This window comes from Populus euphratica, unplaced genomic scaffold (assembly GCF_000495115.2).
Source record: "Populus euphratica unplaced genomic scaffold, PopEup_1.0 scaffold49.1, whole genome shotgun sequence".
Lineage (NCBI taxonomy): Eukaryota > Viridiplantae > Streptophyta > Magnoliopsida > Malpighiales > Salicaceae > Populus > Populus euphratica.
This window is the reverse complement of record NW_011499875.1, coordinates 882,384-901,773: the sequence shown is the minus strand read 5'-3', so window position 1 is coordinate 901,773 and position 19,390 is coordinate 882,384. Positions and strand designations below refer to the sequence as shown.

Below are 19,390 nucleotides of genomic sequence, written 5' to 3'. Positions count from 1 at the left end.
TTGGTCCTTTAAGATTTTTGTTTTATGGGATTGGCCATGGTAATTTGTTTTTATAGTTGCATACAAGGGTCTTGCACTATCGAGGAAATATCTTGTTACTCAGTTGATATTTAGTTTGCAACAATTAGATTAAATTTTGTTGATTTAGAAGAATTAGAGCTTTCATACTAGTTTTAAAGCATGGACAAATAAATATTGAGTCTCTTTTTCTTGCCAACATCAATGACTAATTTGCATGGTCAATGAGAGTTTTTTTCTATACTCTCACTCAACTTTTTTTTTTTAATTTTATTTTTCAATATTAATTTTATTTGAGAATTGACTTGATATTTTGTTTTAGTTAACTAAATATGAGATTTTCATATTGTTTAGAGAAAATTATGGTGTTCAATTTGGAAAAATAGAATAAAATTATGGTTATATAAAACAATTAAGAGTTAAGAGATCAAAATTAAAACTCAAACAAATAAAATGACTACCATGTGGAAGACATTCTCCACACTCTTGCAATGCATGCAGCAGATTAAAGGGAGAAACATGACCTTCTGTCGTGGTGTTGGATTCCTCTCAACAAGAACTTTTACGTGAGGCCGCACGTGTACATGTTAGCAAGAACATGATTTTTTTTTAATTTTCTTTTAAAGGAGTTATTTCGATCTTCTTAGCTATGTTTGCCGGATTAATCCGAGTTAACTTGAATTATTTTTTAATTTGATCTTTTAAAATTGAGTTAATTGAGAATTGATTTTTTTATTTACTTTATATATTGTTATCACGGTATTATGATCCAAGTCACAAGGCAGTTAACTTGGATTTTTTTTACTTTTTTTTAGTTGATTTTTTTAAAAATATTATCCTTTAATATTGGGTTGATTGACTTCTTCTTTTGTTGTACAAGATTATTCATGTCTTATGACGTAGATCAAAAGTTTTATCGGTTAACTCGGGTGGTTTTTGTATTTTTTTTTTTAATTTATTCTTTTCAACAATAGATTGATTAAGAATTTATAATCTGATTTGATAAATTAACTTAAGTTAATTAAAGTCAAACTAAAATATTATTATTTTAATATTTATAAAAAAATCTTATTTTTTTAATTAACCTATATTTAAATCTACCATTATTTTCCAAATGGTCGCATGCGTGTAGATGGATAAAATCTTAATTTTTTTAATTAATCTATATTTAAATTTATCATTATTTTCCAAATGGTCGCATGCCTGTAGGTGTATAAAATCTTAATTTTTTTTAATTAACTTATATTTAAATCTACTATTATTGTCTAATTGGTCAGCATGCGTGTAGGTGTGTATCTTGTATGGTTATCATGTTCTATATTGACTTGTAACGAAGAAAAACCGAGTGGTATAACTTCTTCATGTGTGGTCTGCGGATATTCAGGACTAGTTTTTCAAAATCCTCTTCACCTATCTATCGAGGATAGCAAACACAACCTGATAAAAAATGGAGATGCGGGGTATCGATCCCCGTCCCTCTCGCATGCTAAGCGAGCGCTCTACCATCTGAGCTACATCCCCTACGTGTAGATGTTCTCATTAATCTATACTAGATGATGCAAGCCTTTTTAGCTCGCGCTCTACCATCTGAGCTACATCCCCTACGCGTAGATGTTCTCATTACTCTATACTAGATGATGCAAGACTTTTTAGCTCGATGGCTATGTCAAAAGAGCTCACCTTGAGCCATTGCGGTGTTGATTAAAATTAATGAGATGGTTGTTTGAACACCCTTTCTTCAGTTTTAATGTAACTCTCATAAAACTGATTTGTTCAATATCAAAAGGACGAAGAGATACTTTTGATGGTGGCATTTACGACCACAGGTTGAAGAGAACTTTCACAAGATAAACTTGAAAAGAAGAAGATGGATGGATGGATTCTAACGTCACAATGTAATGAAAGCAGCCAGATAAAATAATGGCCTTGCCAGGTCAAAATTTCTAGAAAGCTAGGGCTATTAATTGGAGATTATAGAATTAAAAGTAAACCTAGGGCATCAGTCATGTACTTAGACAGTGATTTTTTGGAATAAAATATGAACATTTCGATGATTTTTTTTTGGTTTTCCACGGTATCATCTGCTCTGGAGATGAGATTTTGTGTATGCTGACCGCAGATACAGCTAAACGACCAGAAAAACATAAGCAAAATGCACGACGGGGAAAGATAACACTCGAGTCATTTCTGATACTACACAGGCATGAGAAGTCGTTGCTTGGAGCTTGCTTTCCTACATCATGCTTTTACCATCTATCTCCCAGCTATTGTGTTCCATTTTAACCACTAAAACAAAGAAAAAGACCTAGCGTTGTGATTTACAAATCTGCAGAATCAATATACAAATGTGTTTTAGCTGTTGAAAAAATGGTATTTTGATTCAACATAGCTTTCTGCATCCCATAGGAATGATCCAAAACCTACCGCCTCCAAGACTAGCATTGTAAGTCCTGAGAATGTTATTGAAACCACTTCATCATTAGCTGTCTCAATGGAACCATCATCAGCAATCCTTATATCTGGCCTCCCAAAGAGTGCTTGAGTTTGCTTTTCGATCAAAGAAATAGCTTCCTTGGATCTTATAGTTGCGTATCTTTGCAGTGTCTCCGCATCTAAATACATCACATATGATCTTAGTCTGTATGATTTTTCTTCACCAGTATCCGTGAAGTCCCCATCAGGATCACCGCTATTGGGCAGAATCCTTATCAAAGAATCTGGATCCCAGAGTCTGTTCGCCGGACTTGGATCTTCAAATCTTGCCCTGTCTTCATCAAATCCCTTGGGAAGGGTATTCATGGTTCTCTCAAGCTGATATCGCTGATCAACTCTTCTGAGGAAATATCCATACATTAAAGAAGCAGCATATAATTTCCCAAGTTTGATTTTGCTAATTTGAATAGTGGTCTCAAGGGGGCCAACTAATCGTTCTCCCAGTACAATAGACAAGTGGCTCTGTATCATCTCAAAGGCTTCAGGGGAATGAACAGCTTCCAATTTTTGTTCCTGGTTTGGCCAAAAATCCACTCGTCCAGTGGGATCTGATGTCGGCGATATCTTTGGGATCATGGAAATGTCATTGTCTAAAAATTTATGTACAATCATGGAGTAAATGATCTCCTCCAGAGCCTTTCGCCTTTCTTTCTCCTTGACTTCAGCTATTCTCCTAAAAATCCAACGAATGGTGACATTAGTTGTTGTATCGCATCCCATAAAATTGGAAAATATAAGCTTAGAATTATGGGAGCACCTTTATAAAAATTGGAAAAGCAAGCAATCAACAATTAAAACCTTTCTGTTTAAGATTTGGATGAAATGAACATAAATGTCAAACGCAAAACACAAAGCAGTGAGCTAGATATCTATGCCATACTACCTATTTTCCAATCTTCATGCAACTCAGGAGAGACAACAACGATAACAATGTTGAATTGGACAGTTAAATAAGATGGGTGTCAGCCAAATTTCACGAGGGATGAGAACTCTTTATGAATAATAAAAAAAGGTTTACCTCATAAAAGGCAGAGAAGAACCACAAAAATTAAGAAATAAACTGAAGATACATATCAACCTTGATGAGGATAACACAGCGCCCCTCCATTTCAGATTTTGCTATTTCTCAACAAGTCTGTCTAAGGGCTTTCTAAACACATGTTATCAAGTAACATGATGGTTCGGTGACGAGATCCATTAAGAAAGGCATGAAGTGCTTTAATCAGAAGTGCAATGTTAAAGAAGAGGCATCCGTGAATGTCGTTTATGCCACCAGTGACCGTTGTGTTAAGGTGCATTCTTCGCCCTATTGAGATGTGGGTGTGCTGTAGAACCCAGAATAAGGGTTTCTATTCCAATTTGCTACACATTTACTATGTCATGCAAATGCCTATATTTAATGGGAATCATTTCTGAAGATAATGTCATCATGCAGATTCTTGGGAGAACTTTGGTAGTTTTTAAATAGAAATTCTCTTCAGGCCCTTTAGTTTATCTAGCTTCCCCGATGTTTCTCTTTTTAAAGTCTAGATTTGTGCAGCCAAAACTCTTGCTCTCTTCCATGATAGACTAATTTGTAGGTTTTTTTTGTGTTTATCTCAATTAAGAGAACTTTATAACTTAACATTAAACTTATTAAGTTAAATGGTTTGAACTTTGAATGTAATCCTGGATATAGTAATATAATTCTAAATTTTTATTATAGAGTTATATGAGTATGAATATGATTAAATCCACTTCATACAAACAGTAGTTCAATTAAAGAAGTAACCAAATGATTAAAACAACTTGAATATAAAATAAACTTAATAACTTAAAAAATGAATACTTACATTTATAAGGTGATTTATACTCTAATTACATCTACAAATTGGAACTCCTCGATAATGAAATATCTTTTTGGTATTTTTGATGAGTTGAAATTACAAGCTTATGGATTACATAGAAAATTACAAGCTTATTTGATTATAATCTATTGTTCTATCGCATACATAGTTATCGTCTGCTATCCTATTGTATACAAAGTTATCGCCTAGAGACTTATCACCTACAAGTTATCGCCTACTGGTTATCAACCTCCAATTACATACCTCTATGATAAACATGTTTTGAAGATCCTGTGAACTTGATTGAACTGCAATTCAGTTGTTGTTTTGTTTTGTTGAGTTGTTGTTAATTGTAGTTCTTCTTAATTGTCTTACCTCCTCCTTTAAATAGAAAAGTTAAAGATAACTTTCAATAACTACCCACTCATCTTATTTAAGATAACTTCCGATAACTACTCACTTACCCTATTCATGGTAACTACACATTAGGAGTAAACATTTTCAGTTCAGATCGGTTTTTACTTAAAAAACCTCACTTACCCTATTCATGGTAACTACACATTAGGAGTAAACATTTTTAGTTCACATCGGTTTTTACTTAAAAAACCAACCAAACTGAATTTTTATATTTTTTAATTTAAAATCAAAACTAAACCAAAACCAGTTCAAACCGACCATTTTTAGTTTGGTTCGTTTCAATTAATTGAAGAAAAAATCAGAAAAACCTATGTAATCCAATTCTGTTTCAAGTGAGGGGCAAGCTATGCCAACAAAGTGGAGAAAATGGATGATGAATTGATTGGTCTAAATGACAAGAATTTCAGCCATGTAAAAGCGTAAAATAACGATCCTGACTCTTTTTTTTAAATGATGAGAGGATTAACAAGATTTTCACTAACTCATAAAAAAGCTATAATAGCCCTAAAAAATCCATGAAACCAAGACAGATAGAAGAAGCGCACATCTCGTTTATGCAAGAACAAGCAAAAAAAAGTGCACAACCCTTTTATGCAAAATAAAATTTCTATCTCTTCATCTATTGTTTAAAAATAATAATGGTGAAGTGTTCACACGTTAGAGACAAATAGAGTATGAATGAGGGAAAGATTGAAAATTTAGGGTCAAATGGTGATGATGGTGTTGAAAGTTTTGGTAATAATTTTTTTAAGGCTTGAGTTTTGATTCAAAGAATAAAAAACAATGAGAGAATTAGAGGAGAGTGGTGAGACAGAACATTGTTGGTTGAACCGGTTCGGTCCAGTTCAATCGGTTTAAAATTTTAGAAATCAAAATCAAACCAAATCGATTTTTTTCTTAGACTTTTTAATTAGTTTATTTGGGTTTTTTTCTTGGTTTGGTTTTTTGGTTAATTTTTTTATGTTTTCGAATTTGGGTTTTTTTCTTGGTTTGGTTTTTTAGTTAATTTTTTTATGTTTTCAATTTAATCGGTTTTTTAGTTTTTTTTCTCACCTCAACTACACACTTATTTTTTTGTTTTAAAGATATTGTACCATGCAAACTTTTTATACCTTTTGTTCACCATCCACGTTTAAGTGATAAAGTACAGTTTGCAATCAAGTTTGACATATTCTTCCTGGTCTAGATTTCATAACTCTTTAGTCAATTTTAGTGTACAACACTTACTCCACCCTTAAACAACCCATTAATAGCTGGTTTGTTTCTCAAATTGGGAGATAAAGGGCAACTAAAGAGACTTTTAATGTCTTTATCTATATTAATATTAGTTAGTTTTCTTGGGATGATTTGAATATTTTTTCTCTTTATTTAAAACCCTTTAATTTTTGTTTTCTTACATCTTGGGATGATTCTGATCTTAGATCACACTCAATTTTTTTATCTCAGATCCTTCACTTGAATCTAGTGTTTCTTCTTCGGACTTTGGATCTTCCTTTTCCAAGGTCTAGACTGTCCAATAAATTAATAACCTTTGAATAGCTGTTTGGACTACTACCTCTTTAGAGTTTTATTTTTTTATTTTTCTATTCATTGGAAAAGACTTTCCTCTTTCTTCTAAGCACTTTGGTTAACAAAGTCCTAGTTGAGGTATCATAAATCTCATCCTTAATTTCTTCAAAAAAAAATCTGTATCTCTCTTCAATTATTTTATTGGTTTTTTCTACCCTTTGTTTAAAGAGTGTATATCACTCTTTTATATTCATAAACTTATGTTTCTCTTCTTCTTTTTCTACTGTTACTACTAAAAGGATCGATTCTTTATTTCCTTCTTCAACAGGAACATGCACCAATTCTTCTCTTTCTTCTAAATTTTCTCATAATTTTAATCTTTTCAGTGCCATAGTTTTAAAGAAATAAATATGACACTCCCACTATGATCACTGATTGTTTGATGTAGGTTATTTTATGCCTGCTTCAATTAGGAGTACTTTACAACTTAAGATTAGAGTTTTAAGTTAATTGGTTTGAACTCTGAATTTAGTCTTAGTTCTATTCGTGTAATTCCAAAATTTTATCATAGAGTTACACAAGTATCAATATGATTAAATCCATTTCATACAAATAGTAGTTTAATTGAAAAAGTAACCAAAAAATTAAAATAATTTAAATATAAAGTAACTTAATAACTTAGAAAAAGAATAATTATATTTATATAATGATTCATATTTTGATTACATTTATGAATTGAAGCTCCTAGATAATTAAATATCTTTTTGATATTTTGGTTTATAGAATTAAAACTGCAAGCCAAATGATTCCACAGCAAAATTGCAAGCCTACTTAATTATTGTCTATTTTTCTATCACCTACAAAATTACCATTTACAAGCTATCGCCTATTAGTTATCATCCTACAATTACATGCCTACTTGATAAACAAGTTTTGAAGATCCTGTGAACTTGATTGAACTGCAATGCCGGTGTTGTTTTGTTGTTCTTTTTGGTTGTCTTGCCTCCTTTAAATAAAATTCAAGATAACTCCCAGTAACTATCTGCTCACCTTACTCACTCACCCTATTCAATATAATTACCCACTCATTTCTTGTTTTAAGAATCTTGTACTGTGTAGATTCTTTATATCCTTCATTCACCATCCAAGTTTAGATGATAAAGTCTGGCTTGCAATCAAGTTTGGCATGTTCCTCTCGTCCAGACTTCACACCTTTTTGGTCAATTGTAGTAAATAACACTTAGCCACCTAGAGTTCCCTTGACTTAGAACACCCTTCAAATCATATAAGTCCATACGTTTACCGTGTTTCAAATCCTCAAGGGCTTTCAACTGGGCATCATATTTATGACTTCCTTATAACTTATGTTATGATATTTGTAATAATCAATTTCCTTCCTACTCTGATAGAAAAGCTGCATTAATTTGTACTGGGCAAACTATATGTTACAACCGTCTTTGTAGCTATTTTAAGAATTTTCTACTACTGTACTGTTGGCAAACTACTATATGGTTACATTTATTTTGTAAGCTTATATTAGAGTTGCAAAGGATACCAAGAACAAGTTTTCCGAAAGGATACCATACAAACATTTATTAACTCGTCAAGGTTTCCATATGGATGTTTGATTGCCACACTGTGAGGAAATGCCCAAGGTTCCCAGGAATTGTTCCAAGGCACACACCTTAGGTTCATCACGAGGCCATTTCCTGCAAGCCATAGCATGATGCAGGGAGTCATATAGGCTAACCTAAACCTTGGCCAAATTCAGTAAATGGCATCCCATGTAAGTCTATCCCCACAGATGTAGTCGGCATCTTAATAAATGCCCAAATCCACAGCAAGTGCACCTCAGAATTTGCAATTCATCACCACGATTCTATTTCTATACCGCTCTGAAACATGTTTGGTTGAAGAGGACGAAAACAGATACTTCAAATAAATCTATCTCACAACAGTTTGAGAATGAATTTATATCCTTTCAAGTAACATTTCCTTGCTATCCCAACTGTCTATATTTTTTTATGTCTCGAGACAGTAATCATGCGTGGTCATGCCAAAATCTAAAATGAAATCAATCTTTAACTTTAATTAATAGTGCTTATATCAGAGAAAGTGGAAAACACTAACTTGTAAAGGAAATCTTGAGATGACGCAGCTTCTTCTTTCTGGGCATCTCTATCCGTTTGAAGGTTCTCAAGTTGCTGATCAATGGCTGCAGGGAGTAAATGTGGATGGGTTTGCAATATTTGTGCCAGAAGCTGCCCAACTGGGGACTCGAATTCAAGAGGAGAAACTGGAACCGGATTACCAGCCGAATCCCCTGACGCTCTCACAGTTAAGCCTCTTGGTCGGAACTTATACATGCCGGCTCCTAGCCTCGGAATGCCAAAAGAGGGGCATCTCTAGAAGAGAAAGAGATTGTGTAAGAACAAATATCAAGCATTCCAAATTCAAAGACTGGCTTTCCATTGAAATAATGAGGAAGAGGAACGTAAAAGAAAACACAGAAAAAAAATTATCATGAGAAGAACATCAAGTACATGAATGATCAAGAACCAACAAAGAGAAACACTTGCTTCCCATTATTACAACATGAAAAGCATAACAAAGAATATGAAAGTACAGACAACAGAGGGAGAGAATTATGATTTTTTACTTTAGTAAGATGGGAAGGAGGAGAGAGAAAGGACAGAGAATGGAAGTTCTGCGCAAGTAGTTGAGGAGACTTGAGAGCTCCTCCAGTTGTTGAAGTTGGAGGGATAGAAACCAACAACACTTCGCTTGCTGCTCCTCCTCTTATCTGCTGCATACTTTTATTTCCTCTTCTTCTTTACTTTAACCAAATCCAAAAGGTAGATGGAAGGAGATATTGAGAACCGTTCTGATGGTGATACTGGAGAGAAATTGTGGTTGTTGATTTGTGTGTTTGGTATTGAAATTTAGTGCATGGTCACGGGTGAGGTTATTTTTTAAAGAATTAAAAAAAAAAAATTTATTAAAATAATATTTTTTTATGTTAACAATTTAAAATCGTTCAAAAACTAAAAAAAAATTAAAATTTTTAAAAATACAATATCAAATAGCATGTAGTATGATTTTTAAAAATAATTTTTGTTAATATATTAAAATTATATTTTTAAAATTATTTTAATACTAACACATTAAATTTCTTATAAAAAACACAAAAAAAAATATTAATTTAATAATTTTTTTCATCAAATATATTTTTAAAACATAATCAGCACAGTTTTAATAAGAAAAACAAACCACCTTAGACTCTTCCCTGTTTCGCACCTGGCATGGATACTCTCGGCTTTTTCCCTGTTTCGCACCTTTCTTTCTTTTATTTTCTTTTTATCTTGAACATAACATAACTACGGGCCAACCCAACAGTAACAATGTTTTATTTTATTCTTATTTCAAGATTGGAGGCCGAAAGCTAAATCTTTTTGCAACAGTATTCATGGTTCATTTGATATATTTATGAAGATTTTCCCAATAAAAGATCTCTTTCTCCTTAGAAATAAGGTAAAGGGAAACAAAAACCAAGCAAAAGTAGTCAAAAACAGAGCGATCATAATTGATCTCTTGGATGAGGAAGTAAAAATCTAGAGTGAGAGAGAATAAAAGGCAACATGATTAATTGAGAGTCAAAAGATGAAAACAGTAGAATACATCCGATTCATCTCCTCCTCCTAGCACGCATATTAACAGTAGAATACATCCGATTCATCTCCTCCTAGCACGCATATTAGGGAATTAAAATAATTCAGACGTATGGCTGCCAGTGTTTTTCATTGATGCCATGTTATTAAACAATTTCACTTTTTTCTTTTTCAGAAAACAAAAGAAAATGACCTCTCCTGATAAATATTTCCTATTTCAAGTTCTATGCACTAATACCGGGACCGTGTGCCTTTTGACATGAACTACTTGGACAGACAAATCATATCTTAATCTTGGAAGAGAAATGATTTCATTAATATCAGCAATTGTAGCATGAAATAAACTATAAACTTCAGAAGAATATTTTTTATTATTCCACCAATTATGTATAGCTTCGAAGCCAATACTCGGATGAGATAGCATGATAAATTTAGAGTCTCTTGACCACAGCATGAGCATTTTATATAACTTGCAAGATAAGATAGATTCAATTTAAGATGTCAAATTAGAAATGCAAGGTCAGAAGCACCCGAGCAGCAAAACATAAGAACCAGGCACACCGTATTTAGGGATTTATATAGAATATAGCACAGTTAAGTTTAACAATTAACACCATCCTCAACCAAGGTTTTTAATACAAATAAACATAAGAAAAGTGTGGATACTGCCCTCTTAAAACAGGGTACAACTCAAATTTTACTCTGCATACCATCCTAGGTCTTCAAGGGTTACAGATGGACCCAATAAGAATTTTAGGATGATATGAGATGAACATATCCTAAAACTACAAAGGTCAGCTTCGATAAATTCAAACTAGATGCTATGTAAAATATGAAGAAAACTCCTGTTGCTAATTGGTTAGGTTATGCTCCTTGAAAGCTGCAAGAAAACAGAGCCCCTAGCTCCTAGAGACCGCCCTGAAGAAGCTATGTTTGTCCAGTCTGTTGTGTATCATTGCTCGTATGTTGGTCATTCCTGCCAGCCCTGGAATCTTCTTGTCCATGAACTTCCCCGAGCCTCTCCTGTAATAGCAACCGAATTTGTATTAGAAAACCACTTCATGCAAGCACAGTTTCTTGTTTCTGAGGTGGCTAATGAATTTGTACTGTCTCAAAGCCGTTCAAAAATTATCTGCAATTAGCATTAAAGATTTTAATCCCTTCCAGGACCTTCATCGGGATCCCCCCAAGTGTCATTTGTAAAAGGTGCTCATCATCATCAACCAACAGCACTTGTACTCAAGTCGAAATGAAAGGTACTTTTGGTCCAACTGGAATTTTTCATGGAAAAGTTCCCAAGAAGTCCAGCTAATTTGCCACTAATTCTGTCCACTCACTCAAACAACTTGTATGTTTATTTTCCGACATGTGAAATCAAAGTGCTCAGATCCAATAATTCGTGAATCATAGCTATGTTTGTAAAGCCTCTTTCAGGGACCCCACCTTGCAATGTGTTAAACTTCATTATATGTCACGTACAGGATATTTAGATGATGACTGGTTGAGATAGAAGACACCAGAATTCAACAAATCAAATCAAAGATTAAAACATCACCTTGAGAGAGGCGTTCTCTGCAAGAAGTTGCTCATACTCGCTCTTGATCCGATTTACTTCTGATCTAAGATTGGCATTTTCTTCTTTTAAAACTTCAGCACGTTGGGCCAGCTCATCGCATTCAGCCTGACTCAAAAGCATGCATGCAACCCAATGAATAGATATAGGAGCACGTAGCTTGACATACCCAATGAATTGATATTAAGGAACACTTCGATACCTGTTTACGCAACCTGGACCGGCGAGCAGATTCTCTGTTTGACTGCTTCCTTCTTTGTCTCTTAAGCTCTCTTTCATCCTACACCAGAAAAACAAGAGGAGAGGACTCATTATAGATGTGTAACAGTTGAAAATACAGAAGTATGACAACAGCTTCTGGCTCCTAACAAAATGATCCATGTCGTTCCACTTAGGTCTGATTTGGATCTCTAACAAAGATTAGAAAGAATTAGTTTTACATGTAATCCAATAACCAGTATGGCATCTGATAATTCAAACTTCACCTCAAAAGCTGTGAACTTGAGATGAAAGACCAAGGTTCCATTTGGTATGACTTTTGCAGATTGATTCAAGTTACTTTTTAACTTGACTCATAGTAAAGTCATAAATATATTTGGTTAAAAAATAACTTTCGACTTGGATCAAAATTTTGAGTTAATCAAAAGTTAGATTTTTTAACTTTTAAAACTTGTAGATTCTAACTCATACTACATCTTTTCTTCAAAAAAGTTGCCTTGAGTCATTTTTACCAAACACACTTCTAACTTATAGTCATTTTAACTTATTTTTGTCATAAGTTATTTAACAAAAAACAACTCGCAAATTATGACTCAAAATCCAAAGTCAGTTTCCATAAGCCATGTCTAACAGAATCTTAATTCATTCCATTTGAGACAACTCAATTGGAGAGCATAAACAATATTTAAAATCACAGACGATAAAAACTGAATTTCTTCATAGAAGAACATCTAGAATATCACTATCAAATAAAGCAATAGACCTTGACATTAGATAAGAAAAAATCCAACAAATCCAGTTTTTGCATGGAAACTCCCTTTAAATACTATGATCTGTCATCGTATAAGAGTTAATTTAGAATGCTGAATGAATGAGCATGGCAAAAGTATGATTTCAGTGAGGTATGGCCTCAGAAAAGCAGTGGGAGCAGCATTTTTAGATGATTTAAGTTCACTGCGTGGCCTATTCAATTAATCTCAGGTTTTAAGTGTTGAGAATCTGGAGAGCCATCTATGCCAGTGAATTTTACTTCTCCTATTCTGAAAGTACTACTTTACAGATGTTCCAATATAATTAGAGTCTCAAACAGCAAAGAGTTAGTTGATTCTACAGTAAATAAGTATAAGGCTATGCGAATGCATTGGCAGGTGCATCAAAACAAAACTCATGTAGGTAGGTGCAAACTATGGAAACAAAGCATTTCCATCAATTTGAAACCAACAATTGAAAGACTAAAATTAACCTGTAACCAATGCTGCGATTGAACACCATCCCGTGATCCAGTAGTAACAAGCCCTCCAGCAACTGGAGTAGAAGGAGCCTTCCCACGAATTGCAGGAACACTAGAAGCAGCAGGGGCTCCCCAATAGTCCATTCCAATATTTAAGTTGGTTGTGGGACCAGGTATAACTCCCGGGGCACTGGCAGCAGATATTGGCAGGACACCCATTGTTTGATTCATGATTGTAGATGCACCCTGTCCTCCATTCTGAGCAACATGTGCAGAACCACCATTCTGAGATGTTTCTGTTGTAATAAAGTTCTTTATCAATAAACATGCAACACTCGGTATGATGACTTCACTAAAGATAATATGATCATAATCAAACCTTCCAGAGAATCTTGTCTGCCACCTGACTTCATTTGTGAGTCCTGCAAAAGTAAAGGAAAATGAAGCATGTGAATATGCTATTATAAGATGCATACAGATAAAGAAAAGGTGCCCCGAATCCATAAGCAACCAAGTCCATTAGATGATAAAAGACAAGTACAAAAACCTTATTAACTTTATTTGGGATAAGCAGCACGCAATGATGACAGGAATAGAAAATTTTATTTAGGTCAATGGATTTGGAACAGACCTATATTTTAAGAAAACTTTATGAAGCTTTTCTTGATATATTGAGACAAATTCATACTTGGTGCTAAAAACAATGCCTTCAACTAACCCTGTCATGCAACGGTCCTAGTGAGTGACTAAACATTCACAAGTCTAAGGACATAGCATTCTGTTTGTTTTTCCTTTCTTTCCTTGGGGCATCTTGTAGTTAGCATTTCATATACCTATATTGCAATCAAGTTTCGTTGCACAAAACACTTATTGAGAAAAGTTCATTTGTTTGTGGAATAACAAGGATGCAAAGCAACCAGAACAAGATTACTAATGTAAGTGATTTTCAACGTGTCAATTCAAAGGTCATAAGTGCAGCATGCGAAAAAAATGCCTAATACTGGCTTCTATACAGATTAACTGTCCCCATAACATTTAACACCAGTAATAATTATTCCCAGAGACATGTGATCATGAACCAGATATATGTATTTCTACATGAGTGAAGAAAAGGTAACAGGAAATGGCAATCAACATTCTATAATTGACCCTATTATGATCACAAATTCCATGCTCAAAATAATACCACTGTTATTAGTGGCAATATTGCTCCACATACATCAAAGCATTTAATATGCCACACAGACTGCCCAAAGAACTTTCTTGTCCAATCATCCAGGTAATGCTAAAGAATTAAGATGGGGCATAAGTTTGATTAACCACAATTCTACATTTAAGTGGCTGATGCAAAAAAGAATGGCGCCAAGCATGCCAATCAATCATGTGAGGCATTTAATAAAACAAAGATAAACAAGTGATCTTAATGCACTTACACTCTGAGAATCCGCATCACTTCCTTCACTTGTGCCTTCACTTCCACTCTCAGCACTACATATCAAGATTAATTCCAATGTCAGATTGTTAGGAAAATGTCATGGCAGCAATAATAAGTAAATGCAGTGTGGAGACCAAAGCAACACCCTTTCTACAATTAGTTATGATAAGGTCATGGTGGTCACAAAAAATCTGAGACACATGATCCTACACTGCTATTTTCCTTCCATCTAACAAAACAAGTCATCAATAAATGGTGAACTTGGACCACAAAGCAGAGCTCAACGACATTTGTAGCCCAAAAAACACTATGTAAAATTCATCTATCAACATACGTCACAGCCATGCATGTTACATACGTCCATCATTACCTTTTAGAATAAGCTCCATTAGCAGATGCTCCTGTTGTTCTCCCATGCTCATTATTCTTCCCAGTAATCATGTTTAAACTGCCCAAGCTTCCTTTGGACCTTTTAATAGGTAATTTTTCCTTGGCATCAGATGGTCTTCCTTCAGCTTCCATGCTGCCAGGAGTGTTTCCCTAAATCAGACATTCAAACATACAAGTTCAATTTATATTGACATGCAGAAAAAGAGATGCATTGTCATTCGCAATTATTCCTGAAGAAACTTAGCAAAGGAAAAAAGGAAACTCACAGAAACCTCGGCGATACCATTTGGAGAAGGCATTGCAAAAGGACTAAAAGGATAAGAACCCTACATGGATTTAGGATAAGATTAACTTTTGCTGGATTTGATGGTGTCAATTTGAGAGCAAAAATCTTAAGCTTAATGAAAACAAATTACCGGGGGAATGGACGGATGAGCATATACACCATGAGGATACATTGCAACATATGGATGTGGTGGGGTACCATAGGGAGGCATAATGTGCTGCAATTTAAAATTTACATGGGAACTGTGACAATTTCCAACCAAAAGGTGAAATTACAGAAGCTGAAGGAGGATGTTTAAATTTCCTGAGAGATATAAATATACTTGAAAAGATGCAAATGAAATTAACATACAAACTATCTAAAGCTTCATGTAAATTGATGATTAATATCTTTATGCGACCAAAAGACAACCCAAAGACAATTTATAACATCGTTTGGCTACAGGTATAGAGCACTGGGTAAATAATGGCATTTAAATGAACTATAAAGCATGCTGCCTATGAGCTGCATCTAATCATTAACGCAACTAATTTTGGATTGTTTTAGCCATGCTAGAAATCAAATTTCAAGCTGGCGTTCAAATCAAAATGGAGCTGCATGAAGGCCAGCTAAAGGTCCTGGAAGTGAAGCAGCCATGATTCCCAGATGCTTTCATGATTGCTAAAGAAACCCATAAGAAAAGTAGTTTTTTTCTGCTAGAAGCACAGTTAGTATGACAAAAGAATCATGCAGATCTCTGAAGCAAATTGTCTGACCAATATATTCTATTTCAATTATTAAAAGGGAAAACAAACCACATTGACTATGCTACTTCACAAGACCAGTCAGAAGTGCAGTCTCAAGGTTGTCAAAACAGACAAGGACAAGATGGGCATTCATGTGACCTGTAAACTCATTTATCTTTCAAATGGTCAGATGCCCGACACAATTGAGTCCATTTCGAGGCTAAGATAATTAGAAGTTAATTACACTTTTTTCTCGCAACACCCAAATTTTGTGCCTCTATAGTTTTACATTAGGTTTTAATAACAACTAATGCATACTGGATAAGGTAGATACAAAATCATTGATACCTGAACCCCCCACATATATGGATGAGCTTGGGGACTTGATGCCAAGAACCCTGGTGGAGGTATATGAGAATAGGCCTGTTAAAGAAACAACCAATCTGTATAATAAGCCTGATAAAATATGAAACCAGAATTATCTTTGAAAAAGAAACCAGGAAAAGGTCTTCCTTAATAGAACCTGAAACCCAGACCAGTCTGGATTTACAGTGGCAGCAGTGGCAGCAGTGGCAGCACCGGCAGTTGAAGGATGTTCCTGAGGAGCATAAAAATATCACATTTTTTCAGCAACAGAGTGAAAAACATATGAGAATAGTTTATTAGATGACAAAAAACAAAGCATTCAAAAAACACGCAAGTAGACCTGTGTAGAAGCAGCAGATGGTGTCTTGGCCTCCTTCTCCTTTCCTGTTTTATCCATATCACTGCTACCCATTATTATATATAACCTTCCAACAATTCCTCACACCATCCTACAATATAACAGTCATCATTCTCATCGTTACAAACCCATGAATTGACTCCACCTACAATTTACAGTCAAATTACTGACGGAAGATAAAGAATAATATATATCATATTTATGCCTCCATATAAGTTCTAATTTCAAGGCTAATAAAAATTCCCAAAAAACAAAGCCACAGCAGAAGCTGCATATTTGTGCCTCCATATAAGTTCTAATTTCAAGGCTAATAAAAATTCCCAAAAAACAAAGCCACAGCAGAAGCTGCATATTTGTGCCTCCATATAAGTTCTAATTTCAAGGCTAATAAAAATTCCCAAAAAACAAAGCCACAGCAGAAGCTGCAGAAGCATATCCAATAGAGCAAAGCTTCAAACTTTCAATAGATTCTAACTTCTCCGTAATAGTTATCATCATATCCAAAACTATTTGTGGAGACTATAATTCATTTTGAGAAACCCTAGATTATGAATTAATCATTTATTGAAATAGTAAAAAATGAGACATAAACCGTATGAATTAACCAAATCCCTTAAAATGAAAAGAAATTCAGGTAATGGCAATCTGTAAATAGAAACTGATCAATCAAAACCCTAAAAGAAAAGGCAACCTTGTAATTCAGCTTAATCTTGCAAATTAACGGCTAAAATTACCAGAAACCATGCAAATACAATCAGGCGATTTAATTACCGCTTGTTGAAATCCTCGAAATCGAGCTAAGAATCGAAACTTGATCCACAGAAACTAATAACCCAAAAATAAAATACACGTGAGCTGGTTTCAGTTAAGGACAGAGACGTTAATTTGAAAATGATTGGGCAAAGATTGGAAAAGGGAATTATTTGTTGGAATTTTCAATACAAATGTAAATTCGTGGGACTTTCAGAGAGAAAAGGATCGGAAAATTAGGATTCAATTCTGGGTATTTTTCGGGTGAAGATGCTGGGGGTTCACGAACCAGACGCTGTGGGCCGTCGTCCTATAGTCGCTGGTTTCAGTAGAAGAAAACACATGGAATTATTTTTTATTATTATTTTTAACTCTATGTAGCAAAAAATTCTCTTTTTAGTTTTTAGTAATAATAATAATCAGTGACTAACAAAATGGAGATCATGTGGTGGTGGTTTGTTGGTCCAGCCGACATATGATTGGGATTGACGGTTAATGATGGGTTTTTGCGTTTATCGGATGAATTTGATTGTTTGTTTTTTAAATCTTTTTATTTTAAAATATTTTAAAATTTATTTTAAACATTAAAATAATTTAAAATATAAAAAATAATTAATTTAAAAAGAAAAAAATCAGATTTTTATAAAAACTTTTTACCACTTAAAAACAAATAAAATCTAAGGTCCTTCTCGAGAAACATTTATGGTATTTTAAAGAAAAAATAAGTATAAGCAGTAAAAATAAAATTTATAACTTATTCATAAAAATATTTTTATTTATAATTGTTTTTTAATGAATCATGGATTATAATTAATGATATATCATTATTTACTTTTTAAATACTGTATTTTTCTAACTCTCTCAATTTAAATTCTTTTTTAATGGTACAAAAACTACTTTTTTTCACAGTAAAATTCATCACAAATTTATTTTTTTAATGATTGGTTCAGGTTGGAAAATAAGAGGAATTTGTTTTCCAATTAATTTAAACTTGAGAATTGCATGGTTGAATTTAAATAAGCTTAATCACATGTTACTCTGGTTGAATTTAAATAAGCTCAATCACATGTTACTCAAGTATAATATTACGAGGTCTTTAATTTTAAAAGAAATCTTGAATTCAAATTTTGTAGGGGAAAAAAATAGATCATCATCCTAGCCCGTGATCTAACGATTTTGACAATGAATTATTATAGATCATCATCCTAGCCCGTGATCTAACAATTTTGGCTATTTTTATATTTTATGTTTGAATTTTTATGTATATATCTCTCACCCTTCAGTATTTTATTTATTTATTGAACTTGTAAAATATTTAATGAATCTAAGAATTAGTCATGGTGTATATAGATTGATTCAAACATCCTGGGTTATAAAAAAAAACTAGTTTAAATGTTAATCATTTACCAACTAAATATAAATTAACTTGGGATATATTTTTCCAAAACAAGTCTGAACCTCTCTTGTTTGAGAGTATAGTTGCGGTTGTTTTTAAAATGTTTTTCATGTCGAAATGCATTAAAATGATGTTTTTAAAAAAATATTTTTTAGATCAGCGTATCAAAACAATTCAAAACATAAAAAATATTAATTTTTAATAAAAAAATTGAATTTTTTAAAAATGTGTGTTGGCTCACGTTTCCAAACGCTTTTTAAGGGTTTATTTAGTATTGCATTTTAGAAGACTTTTGAAAAAAATTTAAAAATTTTTATTTTTTTCTTAGCTTCAAATTAATAAAAAAAAATTATGCTTTCAGATTATTTTAATGTTCTAATATCAAAAATAGTTTTTAAAATATGAAAAATATTATTTTAATATATTTTGAAATGAAAAATACTTTAAAAAACAACCACAACTACATTCTTAATCACGCTCTAAAAGTCTGATGGTGTGTTATTTTTATTTTGTCCTTTTCTTATCAAAATATAATTTGTTTTGTTGAAATGAGTAATGAATTTAACTTACTTGATTTTATTTGTTTAACTGTGGGTATTTGAATTAGCTTACACGTACCTCAACTAATCCCCAAAACCCTGAAGTTAATGACCATGTAAGTCTTTAGTGGCCTTAAGATATGTAACACTCGAACTGGTAATTTCTAAGGAATAAACCTAGAACCTGACCA

The 19,390-nt window shown here is 33.3% G+C and overlaps 2 protein-coding genes and 1 non-coding gene across 4 annotated transcripts; all 3 read right to left on the bottom strand.

Annotated features, from left to right (window-relative positions):
- Positions 1–1,466: 1,466 nt before the first annotated feature.
- TRNAA-AGC (transfer RNA alanine (anticodon AGC)) lies at positions 1,467–1,539 on the bottom strand. Its single transcript has one exon. It is a non-coding gene; the product is annotated as a tRNA-Ala (tRNA).
- A 645-nt stretch (positions 1,540–2,184) lies between these two features.
- Positions 2,185–9,189, bottom strand: LOC105128231 (uncharacterized). Its single transcript, XM_011029799.1, has 3 exons — positions 8,923–9,189; positions 8,394–8,668; positions 2,185–3,184 (listed from the first exon to the last, which is right to left on the bottom strand). The coding sequence occupies exons 1-3, from the start codon at positions 9,073–9,075 to the stop codon at positions 2,371–2,373; spliced, it is 1,242 nt and encodes a 413-aa protein (XP_011028101.1). The 5' UTR covers positions 9,076–9,189; the 3' UTR covers positions 2,185–2,370.
- Positions 9,190–10,470: 1,281 nt separating this feature from the next.
- BZIP16 (basic region/leucine zipper transcription factor 16) lies at positions 10,471–17,636 on the bottom strand. 2 transcript variants are annotated; one of them, XM_011029801.1, is made up of 13 exons: positions 17,286–17,636; positions 16,497–16,659; positions 16,314–16,388; positions 16,139–16,213; positions 15,196–15,282; positions 15,046–15,105; positions 14,760–14,929; positions 14,388–14,442; positions 13,334–13,376; positions 12,967–13,250; positions 11,707–11,784; positions 11,487–11,612; positions 10,471–10,954 (listed from the first exon to the last, which is right to left on the bottom strand). In XM_011029801.1, exons 2-13 carry the CDS (start codon positions 16,566–16,568, stop codon positions 10,859–10,861), a joined length of 1,221 nt encoding a protein of 406 aa, XP_011028103.1. In that variant the 5' UTR covers positions 16,569–16,659; positions 17,286–17,636; the 3' UTR covers positions 10,471–10,858. The 2 variants fall into 2 exon arrangements, with proteins under 2 accessions (XP_011028103.1, XP_011028102.1); XM_011029800.1 differs by having other exon boundaries at positions 16,497–16,605.
- Positions 17,637–19,390: the final 1,754 nt, after the last annotated feature.